This window comes from Porites lutea, chromosome 13 (genome assembly GCF_958299795.1).
Source record: "Porites lutea chromosome 13, jaPorLute2.1, whole genome shotgun sequence".
NCBI classification, from domain to species: Eukaryota; Metazoa; Cnidaria; class Anthozoa; order Scleractinia; family Poritidae; genus Porites; species Porites lutea.
The window spans coordinates 4953965-4970569 of record NC_133213.1 but is presented as its reverse complement, the minus strand read 5'-3'; the positions used below and the strand labels follow the sequence as shown (position 1 = coordinate 4970569).

General features: G+C 40.1%; 2 protein-coding genes across 2 annotated transcripts in view; one reads left to right on the top strand and one right to left on the bottom strand.

Moving 5' to 3' along the window:
• Nucleotides 1-966: 966 nt before the first annotated feature.
• LOC140923632 (coadhesin-like) lies at nt 967-3773 on the top strand. Its single transcript, XM_073373703.1, has 4 exons — nt 967-1069; nt 1630-1793; nt 2412-2667; nt 3374-3773. Exons 1-4 carry the CDS (start codon nt 990-992, stop codon nt 3771-3773), a joined length of 900 nt encoding a protein of 299 aa, XP_073229804.1. The 5' UTR covers nt 967-989.
• A 1991-nt stretch (nt 3774-5764) lies between these two features.
• The window catches only part of LOC140923631 (coadhesin-like), a 30225-nt gene continuing 19384 nt past the window's right edge, over nt 5765-16605 (bottom strand). The window contains exons 13-23 of the mRNA XM_073373702.1: nt 15941-16492; nt 15253-15417; nt 14050-14211; nt 13020-13162; nt 12592-12736; nt 11411-11467; nt 10211-10301; nt 8980-9152; nt 8458-8746; nt 6968-7463; nt 5765-6451 (exon numbers count right to left, since the gene is read on the bottom strand). Of these exons, the coding sequence (XP_073229803.1) occupies nt 6428-6451; nt 6968-7463; nt 8458-8746; nt 8980-9152; nt 10211-10301; nt 11411-11467; nt 12592-12736; nt 13020-13162; nt 14050-14211; nt 15253-15417; nt 15941-16492 (2297 nt within the window). The 3' untranslated portion in view covers nt 5765-6427. The remainder of the gene's footprint in view (nt 6452-6967; nt 7464-8457; nt 8747-8979; nt 9153-10210; nt 10302-11410; nt 11468-12591; nt 12737-13019; nt 13163-14049; nt 14212-15252; nt 15418-15940; nt 16493-16605) is intronic.

The following is a 16605-nucleotide window of genomic DNA, read 5'->3' as shown; positions in this document are numbered from 1 at the left end:
GCCTCATATTTCCTATCCTAACTCAGACGAGAGTGGTATTATTTCTTTTCTATTTCAGGAATTCTCTGGCAATGTCAATTCATTTTCCCTTCGTTTCAACCATCTTAATACATCAAGCCGATTTCAGTACATTCGTTTTCACCCTATATCATTTGAACAGCATCCCTGTATGCAAGTATCCGTCTTTGGATGTGTGCAACGTGAGTACCGTACCAGTACTATATTTAGTTTAGGAGCGATAAGACCGTAGAAACTTAGCTAGGTAAGATTGTGATTATCGTTATAAATTAGTCTTCGCTTTTTCTGTGTCTTCAGACACTTTTATGTTTGACGTAAATTGTTTTTTTAAAATGGAAAACATGTTTGTTTGTTGACCAAATAGAAATATTAAAGCTATTATACCCACGATGTTCGTGATCATTTTTGATATATTTCGCAATCTACATTTGATAGTTTCATTATAACTATGTACTTTTGAGTGTTACATAAAAGGTATCTCTCCAACAAAGATTGCTGCGGCTTGACTACTTCTCTCTTTAAAGATTTTAGAGAACCCGAGAAAAGTTTCGACGAAAGTGAGCAGTGGGGTGGACTTTGTAAGTGCAGCATTTTGATCAGAGGTTTATAATATTCAGAATTGTATTGTGCTCTTTTAAGCACATGCAGCCATTAATTTATATCCTTATAATTGCCACTTTCTCCGCAAAGTTAAAGCGCTGAACCTTCTTGCCTTAGCGTTATGCAGATCGAGGAACTGCACACGTATTCGATTTTCCTTCAGCTGTGGCCTTAACTCATTATTTTCACGAATTCAGTTTTACGTTCATCATCACTATCGTCCTGGCATTGATTTTTGCATATTTGTTTTTTTCTATAAGTAGCCTTTGTTTTTCCAGAACCTTAGTTAGATTAAGACTGCATGCAGTTAAAAGCTCATTATTTTGTACCTTTAAATGTACCTTTAAATGCACCTTGCAGTGATTACTTTCATGGCACTAGCTGGAACCTTGACGGTTATTCTTCTCTCGACGTGTTGCTGTTGTTGGTGTTGCAAATTGTTTTGCACCAGGTAAACGATTACAAAAATACAATTTATAAAATATAACTTTCGCAGGGCGATACATTAAATGCCTTATTTTTTGTAGAAGACGCAGCTTAGCTTTGCATTTTAACTTATCGGGCAGTGCTCAGTATTGACCTGCTCAAACACTGCGAATTCCTGTTGAGGTCAAGGTTACTCTGCACACAATAGGTTTGCAAATACAAATGCCACATCATGTTTCAGAAAAAAAAGAAAGAATGAATGAATGAATGAAAGGTTATAAATTATTGACTTTGACAAGGTAAATAAATTTCTGTGACGGCAAGAGGGCAAAGCGTATGTGTGAAACAGCTTCAGGGTGGTCGTGTGAATGCCAACGACTTTGTAAACATGGCTTCGTAGAGGGATGAAGTCCTAACTCCAAATTCCTACTAACTTGATTAACATTGTGAGATATTTCTCTTATGGTGGTGGGGAAGGGGGGGGGGAGGGGGGGGGGGGGAGAGGAGGAGATGTTTAATATCAGGCGTCGCTCTCGCTATTTGCAGCACTAAAGTCACTAAAGCTTTTCTTTTGCATCCTCTTAGAGGAAACAAGAAAAGTTCGTATTTAACTGAAGACGGGTACCTTATGGAACCCGACAAGAGGTTTGAAAATATACCACGAGGAATCCTCAAGAAAAATGTGAAACGCGAACCGGAAAATGAAGTTCAAGAAGTCTGCGTAGAAATGAAAGAAGAAGCAGCTACAGGTACAAATAAATTGACATTTTTTCTATTATTCTTTTCAAAAATTGCGTTTTATGATGAAAAGATGTACTCAGGGAAGAATGGGTTACAACCTTCCCTAATGACACTATGGACACAAAACATATATCTAATAACCCTGGAAGCACTTGCTGACAATTGTTTGGTAAATGTTATTTTACTGCATGCCTTTTTCCTTAGTTAATAAATGTCGCCGTTAGGCATTTTAAAATTAAGTAAAGCTGTAGTAATTCAAATTCCCACGTGTACGGCGATCATCCAGCCTTCTGGAAACATTTTACCTTGTATTAAGAGTGGTTCTTATATGCCGCCTAGCTACTGGCCACATAGCTGCTGGAACTTGCTGCGATACCGTTCGGATATGAGAACAGAAGTCGCCGGCAACAAGAAATATCACAAGTCTTTACCGCCGGCGAAGTCAGGCGGCGTTTTGTCCTCATTTGTCGAAGTAGTATCGCAGGCAGTTCCGGAGGCTGCATCGTAGGTACTTCGGCGGCATATGAGAACCAGGCTTTAAATTCACGCATACACTTATTTATTTATCAACCAGCAATGCCTCTGACTTCGTTGTCACTCATTATCGTTGTTCACCACCATAACAGGTGTCATCCAATTCGAAGTAGAAACGAAATGCTCAAATGCAAACCTCGCTACAGCCGAAACCGTGCACTCGAATACACCAGTTTACAAGGAGGATGCCAAGACAGCCATAAGGAAGGAGGATAGTGGTACAGAACAAATTTGGCGAGCTAAGAGCGAGCCCAGCGTGGCAGTGCTTGGCACGAAGAATCAAGAGTGTTCCAGTGACATAAACTCCCCCACACAACGTCCTGGCTATATTAATAAAGGCTTTGTAAGGTCTGTGGGAAATGTGTTTTATTAAACTCCTCATGTGTATAAAAGGCGTAGTTCGTCTCTTCAGGTGGTGTTTTTCCATGACCAAAGACACCTAGTACTCGCTATTCAGCCAACTTTCCTTTTTACGGATACCTTAAGTTGGTAACCTGCTGCTTTCCATGACATATTTTTTCACTTTTTTAAAGCCAGACACCTCGGTCCAAGCGGGTGTCTGTCCGCTAAGAAAGAGTCGGCTGTATATCCGATATAGAATTTCTATAAACAGTTTGCAACATTTCAAAATAGGCGGCACCAAAAACGTCCGTCACAAACTGTTTAGTTTCTATACTTATCAGGTAAACATGACTTTTGTGTAAAATCCAATATGGCGTTTAAGGTAGCGACCATATTTTATGATGTCACAGTCCTTTAGGAAGATTATCCTCCATATGATTTATATCATTTTGTAAAGTTTATCTTTCTTTCCAAAAAGTTGATTTATACAACTGCCCCAACCTCCACGTTTATTTGTTTTGCAAAAACGTCTGAAGGCTAACGTTGAGATGCTCATTTTGCAAAACGCTAAGCTTCTATTACAATTTCAACCCCTTTCAGCCCGTAAGAGGTATGAGACTAATCGTTACTGGTTGGTTTGTTGCGGTTTTTGGTTTGTAGCTGTTTTCTTCCTTTTTGCATGGCTCAAAAAGTAATTCTGTTCCTTTAACAGCTCTCAGGAGTTGCCTGCAGTAGAGACAAGACAACATGCCCAAAACCGAATAACAACAGCAGAAACAACACGTTCCAGAAGTGTGGAAGACCTAGAAACCCTCTATCACGAGCTTTATGGAGACGAACTAGGTTTCTTTAGGTCGAATCTCTGGGGTAAAGACGATGACAACGACGTACAGGAGTCGGGTAGTTGTCACGCAGGAAGAGAAGGAAACGCCCAGTCCCCTGGGGAAGAAACTCGACCCCGCCGAGAACAAGTGGATAGAGTTTGCATGGAAATTTCCAATGAACAGCTAAGAGATGACGGATTTCAGATATTCAGCTTCGAAGATGGAACAGTTTTTGCTGAAATACATTATAATAATAATAACAATGTAAGCGAGAATTACCTTTCATAAATGGTTATACAACTATTAGCTTAAAAGCGGCCTGCAAAGCAGAATCTTCACTCATGAAAATCGCACTTTCTGCTGCACCAGCAATGTTTACTTGCAAAACGTAAGTGGGGAAGGGCCAGCCGCCTTGGATTCAAGTCTATAAACAGTGCAACGAGCTCAACAGGGCCACTGACACTTTTAAATTTAAATATATGTTCTCATTTTTCTCTGAATCTGTTGTTGCGAGCCCCAGTAACCTGTGATTGGTCCGTAAGCTTTGGAGGTACCTACAACAGAATTCATTTTGGACGAGTACTCGACATGAACACAGCAAATCTCCCTGGAAAGAGGTTATCTGTCAATGTGTTGTATTGCATGGATTTACTAATCTTACTCAGTTTTTCACGTTCTTTTACCATAGATTTGAGGGTTGTACAGTTGTAAGACAGAAGAGAGTGCGGCTGGACATGGAACGAAAGGCGTGAGCCATGAAGGCTTCATAACATGAAATAAAGCTTCCAATTTAAGTGCCTGTTTCTTTGAAGTGGACTTTTTATATCAAATTACTGCCTGGCAGTTTCAAGATGCCCTAAAAAGGTGTAAGACCTGTTTGGTCTTAAAAGTTTTGAGCAGAGATCGGATGTGTTTCATCTTCCAGCAGTAGATCAACAGTTAATTGTTTATTAAAATGTATTTAGTTAGGATTTACCATTTTGTTGAACGTTATGAAGGCTGTGCATAAGTGAATATCTAACCCAATTAATGTACAAGGACATTCATTTTTAAGTGAACAAAATAATGCGTTCGTCATTCCTCGAACTAGTATGAACGACAATCGATTCAATAAAATTGATCTGGTGTACGACGGATTTTTGCTGTTTATTTCTTTCTTCAGAAACTGTCAACTTGCATCCGACGTTTGCCGTAAACGCCTTTCTTAACTACTTGAGCTGTGAACCGTTGACATTAACAAAGAAAATGTTGAAAATAAAGTCCGCCAGTCCATACACGCTGAAGAGAAAACCATGTAATGTATGTTTTACCTTTATCTAATGACTGAAATAAACAAAGGAACTTGTTGAAAATAAACTTCCTCCATACACGCTGAAGAGGCAACCAAACAAGAGAAGCGAAAAATGTTATGTATGTTTGACCTTATTTATCTTAGATAGAAATCTGTTTCAGGGCCATACCGCGTATTTGTCAATTCAATGGAAAGACACCTGTCAATTACTGTGGCGTAGGCGTGGTGGCCTGGGGTGTCACCACCTCCAGAAAGGTTTGAGCGTTGCTGTCGCGTTGTTTTCATAGATAAGTAACGTAAAAACTCTATTAGCTATAGACGCACTATTCTTTGGAACGCTGTCTCGACTCATTTTACACGCTAGTTTCCTTTTTTTTATTTATCGCAAGTGAAGAAGGACTCTTGTTTTAAGAAACTTGATTTTAGCGCACAAACGGTCCAGTCGATGCCCAGGCACTACCAAGATTTTAAAGGTTTTTAACTATTTTATGTTTTAAATGCTGTGGTCAGTCAGTCTGTTAGTGCAAATTGGTGAAGAGATCTGGTGAGGAGAACTCTTAAGCTTCGATGCCTACACATAAATCCATCTAAAATAGACGTGGATCGTAAAGGGAATGTAAAACAGTTAAAGAAAAGAACAAAATGAAATGAAAGCTGCGGGTAAAGCACTCATATTGTGAGTGTTTACGTCATTGAATAAACACACCTGATTTTATTATTGGCAAGAAAGGTAAAGCCACTTTCATTGAAATATATTACATATTATTATTATTATTATTATTATTATTATTATTATTATTGTGTTGAAATGCACACAAAACCCACTCAAAAAAGGTAAGAAAATTAAGCCCGTTGAAACAAGGTACTTTGCAAATTGTATCAGTAATATTAATTTTATCGCGTCAAAGGCCATATTTGGACGTATAATTATGTACTTTTCTTTCACCACTCTGTTGAGCCCTCTATCCAGTATTTGTGATAAAAAAAAATGCATAAAGCGAAAAGCACCCCTATGTTCACTCAATTCTAACAATAAACTAAAGGTCTACTTTCTGCGATGCAAAGGCAGCCGGCTTAGATCGATTTGATCGACCATGTTTATACAACAATGTAGGTTTGTTGTACAAGCCATCACTTGAGAACTTCAAGCTATAGATTGCTGAATTCATGATTTCATTCATTGAACTATACATTAGAAATCGCTTGTAAAGTTCAGTAGTTCGTCTTCTTGAAGGACTGTAACTTTTGAATATTTTTTGTTGGTTGGTTTTGTCTTGAGCTCTTATTGAAGCTCTAGTCTTCTAAGCAAATCATGTGTTGAAAGCTGTAATTAAAAACGATCTACATATGTAACCGCGCTTAAAAAATTCAACGATTCTACTCGACTGTCTTTAATATGGTCAAGCTGCTTAAAAAACACCTCTTGCCGCTTAACCTACTTAAGGTATTGAGACTAAGATGAAGATTAAGAAAATTTTTTTTTTCTTGGAAATAGCAAACATTGGATTTACTTACAAATAGTCCCTAATAGTTCGTCTAGAGTATATCGCCGAGACCGTGATATCTCTCCACTCTGGCATAATAAACAGCAAAATTAAGAGCTAAGATTGTATCATTCTATCTTTGTAATTCATGCTAAGGGACAATTTGTTTATACCCGCCGGGGCATAAATTCCTGCAAAAAGAAAACAAAAATCATTAAACAGTCATTAAATAACGCCAAGTAAAAACAAATATTCGATACACTTTTTAAAACAATTAAATTTATCATTAATTAACGCAATAAAGGGGTGAAGAACAAGAACTAAGAAGTTGCGTCAAGAATTTTTTTTTCAGTCGTTTAATAAGTTGATTATGATTACCGGGAGTTTAGAAATTACTTCATTTTACTTCATGAATTACAGTTCAGGAAACATTACGATGTTGACGAAGATTGTATTCAATAAAAAACACTAGAACAACCTAAGTTAATGAAAAAATCTTCACCACGCTTAACACGGGGCTAAAACACCGAACATAGATTGAAGGGGCTTGCAACAACCGGAACCTTATCCTCGAGGATTTTCAGTATCCCTGCCAGACGAATGCTTACCTTGTCCTGCTTGAAGGATTATCAAGTTAAACCTAAACTTAATACGCTTAAGACCTCAAATCAAAAGGACTGATAAAGAACGATTGTAAGTTTATTTACCTCTTCACCAAACGTCATCTCAGTATAGATCGGCTTATGCTCCACGTGAATTTCCTTGAATCCTTCTTCTCTCAACTGACCGGGGCCGCGACCTCCTCTGGTATACCACTCTTCCGTACGGTATCCGCCGTTATCAAGGGTGTACACATTGCGCCCTCCGTTATCTGCTGTAAAGCCGAGCTGCTGTTCCGGCATATCGTATATTGGCTCAGCTCCTAACCTGGATCCACCCGGGAATCCTATCCCAGCTATAGCCACGTCAACAGTTCCCATCGCATAACCTTCATCAGCCCCGTGCAGAAATTCACCTCTCTCTTCTTGCATCCTCGCGTAACCATCACGTGTCGTCTGCACAGGCTGAGAGGATCGACGCCGGTCTTTAAGCATTTCGTAATCAACATTGGCAAATACGTCTACGCTTTGGGAACGCCTCAATCCTTGCCCAGTGGCGCGAACCGGCGTTGACTGACGTTGTTCGGCTAGGTATTCTTGTGACCTGCCAAAAAATAAAAAGTTATCACCAAGACATTTAAGTCAAAACAAAGATGGCCTGACCAGCTCCTATTAACCTTGGTTAATTTACATTTCTCAACTGAATTCAGGACTACAGGATTGGTTTGGGACACCAACATGGCTTACGTGACGTCACTTGAAAACGCTTCCTAGGCAACCTGTGAAAACCTTAACTGCGGCATTGCTAGCCATCCAACTTAGAATGAATAGTTCAATAGCAAATCTCGGAAAATCAAGTGTACATGCAAACTATAATATTGACGATAACGCGACAAAAAAAAAAGAAATTCAAACCTCATAGCCGGCCCACAGAACCTCTATTTTCCCTTTAAACTGGATTTCCACTTGTACACGCGTAAGGCAATGTATGGAGTGTCGCGCGTAAAGGTAAACGTTTAGCGAGGTTCAACTTTCATGTTTTCTCCCCTCCTATCATACATTGCCTTTATTTTATTTAAGAATGATTTCCACAGTTGCGTAATTTTCGCGGACATTTTACGCGCCTTAATAAAGTAGATGCGATGTATGAAAGGCCGAGCGTAAACGTAAAAGTTGAGCCAGGTTCAACTTTTACGTTTACGCGCGACCTTCCACACATTGCCTCTATTTTATCTACGGGCGTAAAATTTACGATTGTATGCAAGTGAAAATCACGCAGCAGTGGAAATCCACCATTAGGGTTGATTTCCGGTGTCGCGTAATTTTTACGTGCGTACAATTTACGTTCGCAAATAAAATACAGGCAATGCATGAAAGGTCGCTCGTAAGCGTAAAAGTTGAACCTTGCTCAACTTCTCGTTTAAGCACTTTTTATCTTGCCTCTATTTTATTTACGTGATTAAAATTTACGTGCGTTAAGGTACGTAGCCAAAAACGCGTCAGTGAAAATCAACCTTTAGAGATCGTCGAACGTGGGTATGAAAATAAAAACCGACGGAGATTTATTGACCGCAAGCGCAAGTTGACAGGTTACAAACCTCATATATCCTTGATTAGTAAAATTTGATCCTTGTACATTTTCCTCCTTGTACGACAACTCCGCTCCTCTGGAGCCACCAGCGGAGGCAGCTGAGTCACTCTTGGTTCGCTTTCTCCTCTCCGTTGATGCGTATCCGGCATCGGATGCGCTGCTCATTGTCATCATACTAGCTCCACTCTTTATTGTACCGATTTCTTCCGAATATTTTGGCGTCTCTGATTTTACATCCTCCGCGGTCACGTGTCTTTCTTGTGTCTCGTCGGCTTCAATACCGAACTGGATTACTCCTAAAACAAAGTGGTAAAAATTATTAACTGAAAGTTAGCTAAGGAAATGTAGATGTCATGGTGACAATACCCTTTGCATGTCTTAAACAGCGGCTTGCAGAGCACTTGCCCTTGCTGGGGTGTTCAAAGGGGGGGATTGTATGTGGGATTTGCCAAGTTTAAGACTGGAAAATTGAGGTTAGTTCAATGGCACAGTAGAAAAAAAAAAAGAAGAAGAAGTTCTGTCAGCGTACCAAATGGTTTGTTCTCCTCTTTCATCTCTATGGTTATCTCCTGAACTTCATCTTCCGCAGGTCTTGTGACAATGGCTGTTGGAGGAACCTTCCATCTTTGATCTTGTTCAATAAGATATCCGCCTTCGTCAGAGACCGTTTCTTTAAAGGCAAAACCTCTCCTCTTTTTGCCCCTATGCAGTGAGTAAACATGTAATTCGTCACTATAGGTTGCATCCTAACCTTCGGATGTACACGCAGAATGAGTCTTGGGCCAAATTTCGAACTTTTCATGAGAGGAACCTAACTTAGTGAGTTCAGTTCATGAAAATTCGACGTCTAGCTCAGTTAAGTTCGTCTGAACGAGTCTGGATCGTCCAACACGTTCTATCCGTTCCGTTCTGCTTCAGACGGACGGAACGTCTGAAGATCGTCTACGCGAGAAACGCCAATCTTCACATGTGACGAACTAAAATAATAAGTTAAAAATTTGTATGATCCTCCTTCAGTTGCAAATTTTCGGATCAATCAATTTAGGTTTCTGGGAAACTGCCCACCTACCCTTCCCCTAAGCCATCATTTTGCCCTAAGTGACAAATAAGTGTTAATGTGAGCTTAGGGGAGGGGTAAGTGGGCAGTTTCCCAGAAACCTAGATTGATCTGATAATTTACTACTGATCTGATTCAGTTGATTGGTTGGACTTGTCCTCAGTTCGAAGTCTGACCCAACAGACGATCTTAACTTAATTTAGGTCGACTCAAATTAGAGTTTCGTCTCATGGAAAGTTCGACGTTTGGCCTAGGCCTGAGCGGGTGAAACCCTTTTTGTTGATCTGAGTGGGAAAGATATCGGGGGGGGGGGGGGGGGGGATACTCAACAAAGTTTTCTACAGAGAACTCCGCCCCGAAGTTAAACTTCTTAACACCCCTCCCGGGGGGGGGGGGAGGGGTTGAGAAAACTTGAGAAAATTTTGATTTGACTTTCGCATTTGATGGTGTCACTGGAAGTGGAAATTGAGGGAAATGTTTAATCGGAACCTGTTCGGACAAGGTTTGTGCAAAGAAATTTTCCCCTTCTTTCCTCCACCCATGATACATTTTCTGGATCAGTTGAGGTTTCTGGGAAACTACCCACCTCTCCCCTAAGTCACAATTTCGCCCTAAGTGAGAAGAATTCGTTCATGATGACTTAAGGGAGGGGTAGGTGGTTAGATACCCAGAAACCTCATTTGATCGCATTTTCTTTACATACCTTCCACAGCATACGTGCCAGCAGCAATAATAACAACAGGCCATAAGAAGAAGGAAAGTCAAAATTCCAGCTAATATCCACAGCGCAATTACTGAAAAAGCAAAATAACTGTCATGATTATTATATGGAAAGCAATTCTCAAGGCTGAATGGAGAACTCTGATTGGCTGTTTTATGGTCAGGATTTCAAGGTATGGACCGTAACCACGGAAACGGTCCTTTCGCATATTTTTCTTTCCCTTCACGAACCGTCGAAACGTAAAAACAGAAATTATGATTTTACTTAACAATTATTCCTCAAGCGCGAGTGGGCTCTGAGTCAATAGGCCATGAGGCCGCGGGCCGAATGGGCTATTGACTCAGAGGCCATGAGGGCGAGAGGAATAATTGTTTTAGTAAAATCTAACTAGTTGGTCAAAAATGTCAAACCTTTTAGCTAGTTAAAGCTAGACTTTAATCCTTTTTTGTCGCCAAAAAGCTCGCGCTTTTCGCTATTAGTGGGCTATAACATATAGCCTAGTAGCAGCTCAACCAATCAAAACGCAGCATTGGAAATAGACCACTAGTTGGATTTTAGTAACATAAAGATAGATCCGGGTTTAGAAGATGATAGTTGGGCTCCTGTAGTTTTTCATCAAACGCCTTGGGAGACAAAAAGTGAAGTAAAACACTTTATTTTCACAACCATTTAAGATGGCCGACGATGAAATGACTGCTATGCTCAACTGCTTCATGGGGAGGCAACTTAATCGATTTCAAGTAACAACAAGATGAATTCGAGGCAGCGTGGCCGAGCGGTTAGAGCGCTGGACTTGTAATCCGGAGGTCCCGAGTTCAAGTCCCGCCCTGAGCGCTAGCCGGAATTTTTCTTGGTGGTCCAGTGTTCAAATAATCGCCCACGCTTGTAAATAGCCAACTGGTTCGCCTCCTGCCAATTGGGATTCTTAACCACATTATGTACCACTTGAATGAAATGGTCCATTATCCCTGACAAGTCCCATAAGGGGATAGGATAATTAAGTATTATTTCATTTTTATTTTCATTTTCATTTTTTTATTTTTAACAAGATGTACATCAGAATATGCCGTTAGTTGCTTAACCTATATGCAGCACTCGTTGAAAAATTTATTTTGTTTTCAAATGTGATAATTTGGTTTACTGAAGAAACAAAAAATTGAAATCGCAGCTAATTTTACTTACGCACTCCACGGCCCGCATCACCTCCAACGGCCTCTTGAACTGCTGGTGGTACTATTACTGGAAATAATAGATGGAAAATAATTATTATTGTTATTAATACTATCATCATCATTATCATCATCATCATCATCATCATCATCATCATCATCATCACCATCACCATCATCATCATCATCATCATCATCATCATCACCATCACCATCACCATCACCATCACCATCACCATCACCATCACCATCACCATCACCATCACCATCATCATCATCATCATCATCATCATCATCATCATCATCATCATCATCTTCATCACCATCATCATCATCATCATCATCATCATCATCATCATCATCATCATCATCATCATCATCATCATCATCATCATCATCATCACCATCATCATCATCATTATTACTATTCTTATCTTCTACAAGAATTCACATCTCTTTTAGCATGCTGTCGCCCCTTATCTTGGGTAGCTGTTTGGAAAGAGTAGAACTTCTAGTGCTGTTTTGAGTAATATGATTTATCGGTTAATTTTTTAATTGCCGTTCATCTAGACCAACACTTTAGATAATGGCATAGATTTCCAGAAACGCAAAGTTGCGACACACACCACAGGTGTAAGTATATAACATGACACGCAAGGGAGGTGGGGGTGAGGGATAAGGTATGGCCTGTAAAAGAAGCGAGGGAATGGACTCATACAATGCATTTACGTCCAATACCTCTTTAGCGAGCCAGCGAGCTCTCCGGAGCGCTCTGGCGGCGAGGCGGGAAAAGGGAGAAAAGCTTGCAACTACGTTTCTGAAATTTGAATATCTGCATTCGAAACGCTGATTAGCGAAGATGACATTAGTAATGAGGTTACTTGGTACGTTATTATAACACTGCAGGTCAGCCAAGGATTGGCCTCATGTAAGAAATTTCTGGTCCTTTTCAGGGGAACTTGGATTCGGATTCCATGAGCTGAATTCCGGATTTCAAAGCTCAGGATTCCGGTTTCCATGAGCAAAAACTTCCCGGATTTCCCCTTAATTGGGGCGAAAGTATACTACAGATTTCAGTGCTCCTGTTACTGTTTTTCTTTGAATTCGTTTTTTTACGTATGGGGGCCTTTTACGATGCGCTTGATCATATATGAGCGCCAGAATAAAAAAACAAAATGTATGTTGATTACTCACGTGCGGCGTTACATCCGAATACTGCGGCCTGCATGCAGGGACGTCCTTGAGACGATACCGGAAAGAATCGAACATATTGGACTGGATCTGTCGCGTTGAGGTTGTTAAAGGCAACAGAAGTTGGACCGTTGTTACCAGTTAATAACTGAAAAATGAAAACTGAGCCTCAAAATTAAGAAAAACAAAACAAAACAAGAAAAAATAAGTTTTGAACTCTGTTTCCTAAAAAAGTTAGTTAGCTATAGTCAGATGGTCAATAGGCCTTTTTAAAAGACACCATAAAATTCATTTGTTTTTTCAGTTCACATTGTCATTTACCAGTCGAAATTCTAATACTAATAAAACATTTCCTTTATAACCCAGTACTTTTTTCTTCAGCACAGTAAACAAGTATGTCATAATGCCATTGTGTTGAGTATAACACTTACCCTAGCTCTGTTTTGCCCTTGCGTGTAGTTAGAATAAGATAAACCATCTGAGCTAAACGCCAGGTAGTAGCTAGTGACCCAGTTACGACCTCCTTCTTCCTCTTGACCTTTTGTGGCGACACGATAGACCCTCATCGTTTCCCCTGTCACGTTTAAAAAACAACTTGGGTAAATCAATGTGGCAGAAAACAGCTTAAAAACTTAAACATCGTCTCTACCCCCGAACAAACGATGCAAAGCTTTCATGGTTGTAGATAAGTTAGTTACATGTCGTATTTCTCCTCAATTCTCGAGCCTATAAACAAATGTCAAGTGCCTGGATGGGGCAGGAAAAAGTATTTAAGACGGAATCCATCAGGAAATTGAGTAATTTTAATTGTCAGTGGACAAAAACCTTGTACCTGAATATTTTAGGCCACATCGCATTCTTTTTTACACCGTTGAAGGGCTATAGATGTAATTATTCATCTGTAATAACATCAAAGACAATTTCTTATGGGAGTCCGAGAAAATAAATTTCAAATTTCACAGGAATTGAGAAACCCAGGTAAAATCGTCATGTGTAAGATTCCATTTAGTGAAGCTTGAAGCCTTTGAATTTTTTTTTCCTAGGGCTCCCATAAGAGCTTTTTCTTTGGATTTATTTCATATAACTTATTACATTTATAGCCCTCACAAAGAACGAATGCGTTGTGCTTGAAATTCTGGTACAAGGTTTTTGTCCACTGAAAATTAAAATTACTCAATTTTCTTAATTCCGTCTTAAGCTCTAATTTATCTTACCCTCGTGAAATAGTAACATCCTATGTAAACTGAAAATGTCGTTCATTAAATTTTTGCACGGCAAAGAATGGCCGTCAACTAGAGGACGACGATAGTGCTTATTGGTCATACTCCGCTTAAAACGAGGCTTAGTTTATTAATTGCAACACCTAAGCATAGGTAAGTTCAAGTCCTTGATATAAACATTGGCAATATAATGTGTACTAAACCTGTCATACAACTGTGCGGTAACGTAAATACATTGTACCTAAATTAAGTTCCAGATAACCACCGACATCGTCTTGTCGTAGACACCAGGCTACCCGAGAAGCACCAGGGTTAGAAGTGTCGAGTGCAGCGTTTTGGGCAGGTGCAAAGGCGCTGGAGGTCCGGTAATTGGAATCATTTAGTGGGCCTTTCTCTCCACAGCCTGTAAACAAAACAGAGATGATTTTAGCTGAGCTGCAAATTCCTCCCGCAAACACATTTTTTTGGAAACTGAGAGCAAGATTTTCTAATTTAGACAAGTGCCCTTATTTTTATCATTCCCGTGATACAAAATTGCCATGCTGGAAATTTCAAAGGGAAATTAAGAAAGGAAGCAATAGCGTTTTTATAAGAGTTTAGTCTCGCTTGCTTGGAGATTAGATAAGAAATGAGGAGGCGATTAATTCTGCACGAAACAGGATTTCCTCACTAAAAGTTTTTCAGGTCCTTCTTTATCGACGGTAGAGTATTTTCCAGGTTATTTACTTTTTAATATGATATCGTATTGGACGATTTGTTTCTGAATTGTTCAGTCCGCGCGTATAAATACACCAAAATCAAGGGCCTCGATTCGAGAGAAATTACAGAGCAAAAACGTGATGAATATAGCTTGTCATTTCAGTCATAGCCGGAAATAAACCGCATGACCATCACAAGACTCATTTGCATACAATGAAAGTTTCCAACACCTCACCATCGAAGGTTTGCTCATAAAGATTCTTCTTTTTCTCGACCACTGAACTATTCACTTGTTCCAAAGTAATCAACGCTTTCTAGCGATAAAATTCGTGGACCGACCATTTCCGGAAAACTCGACATCTTTCGCATTAATCTGTCTTAAGGTTTCTTCACAAAACATACGTATGGCACTTTGACACATCGCGATTCTTATTCCCAGTTTCCACGGTCTCCACTAGGAACACACAGGACCATGATTCCCCTTTTGGAGAGCACACACACGCACACACACACGGAAAAAATGCTTGCATTTTAGAGTATCGTTACTAAAGTGAACTCGTCTGACTGACAATTTAAATGCTGCAAGCTCTTTGTTTGTCTTGTCTCAGTGCCTCCCTTGCTCTCCTTCCTATTTGTTTTGTACCACGTGAATGACTAGCAGCAAAGGGCCTATTTCGTTGACCGAAAAAAACGCCGAATGGAACCCAATGACACAGTTAACAAATGATTATATTGTGAAACTTGCCTTCACACTGCCTAATGTTGCATTCTTTCGTTTCACTTTCACGGCCAACACATCCTAATTCTGGAATTCTACAGAATCGCGTGCGTTTTCTTGTTCCATCCACACCAAGATATCGGCATGTTCTTGAGCATGCGCTCCATGAGGTCCATTCCGAGAAACCAGAAGCTAAACAGGAAAATATCTCGTGAGGAGAGATACATGTCCGGGGGAGGGGGGAGGAGGGGTACTTTAGGAATTTCTGGGTGGGGATGTGCCGCTGGGAACCTGGAACCCTTAACCTATACTAGAGCTAGTTCAGCTGAATTTTGCTACCCTATACAAGAGTAAATTCCCCAAATCCCCCCTATCCTTGAGTAGCAGTTTCCCTGGTCTAGATAAAATCTTCAACCAACTGATCAGTTTCCTGAAAAAATGATACCCTATTCTAGACCCAAACGCTCTGATTTATATACCCTATCCTAGAGTAAACTGCTTGAAAACCATACCCTTCACAGCGGCACATACCCATATAGCCCATATATGGCAGTCCCCCCCCCCCCCCCCCCCCCGGGATACATGTATCTCAAAAGATGTAAAAAAAACATCAACGAATGGATAAATTGACGAGTAAATGAATGAATAACGATGAATGAAGGGAATTGGGAAGGGTCAGGAAGGAAGGAGGGAATGAATACGACAAGAAACTTACTTCTTAAAATTATTGCCATGATTTCTTTTGCCAGCTCATCTGGGTTTTTGTCTGTTCCAACTCTGATTACGTTCCTAATCTCTTCAGTGATAATTTCTAACTGCTCTGGGTCAACGGCTGATCCTACTCCGACACCGATTATTAAAACACTCTTGTTAACCAGCACATGTACCGCTTTCTTCAGCTCTTTTTTGTTGCTGGTGGATGCGTTGTCCAGAATCACAACAAGAACCTTTTTGGCGTTTGGTCGTACTTCTTGTAATTCAAACACTTGTTTTGCTTTTTCAAGCGCTTTCACCAGGTCTGGGCTGTCCGTACTCTTTGGCAGTCGAACCACTTTACGGATTAATTCTTGTCGGTCCGGAATAGATGTGGAGAAGTCTATGTGACTTATGGCAACCGATCCAAAGACGATGACACTATAATGGATTCTGTTAACACCGTATTTCTCGACGATACTCTGCACTGTTCGCTTCATCAAAATGTAAGAGCTTTCGGCTGAAACTGAGGTAGCGCTAAGAGCAAAGGTCAGGTCGATCAGGGGAACATTAGCTGCAAAAAATAAGAAACTCTAGATAGTTTAACAACTAAAGGTAATCATTAATTACGGATCCTCGTTCGTCACGACTTACGGAAACAAAATCGAGTCGAAAGGAGTCCAGTTT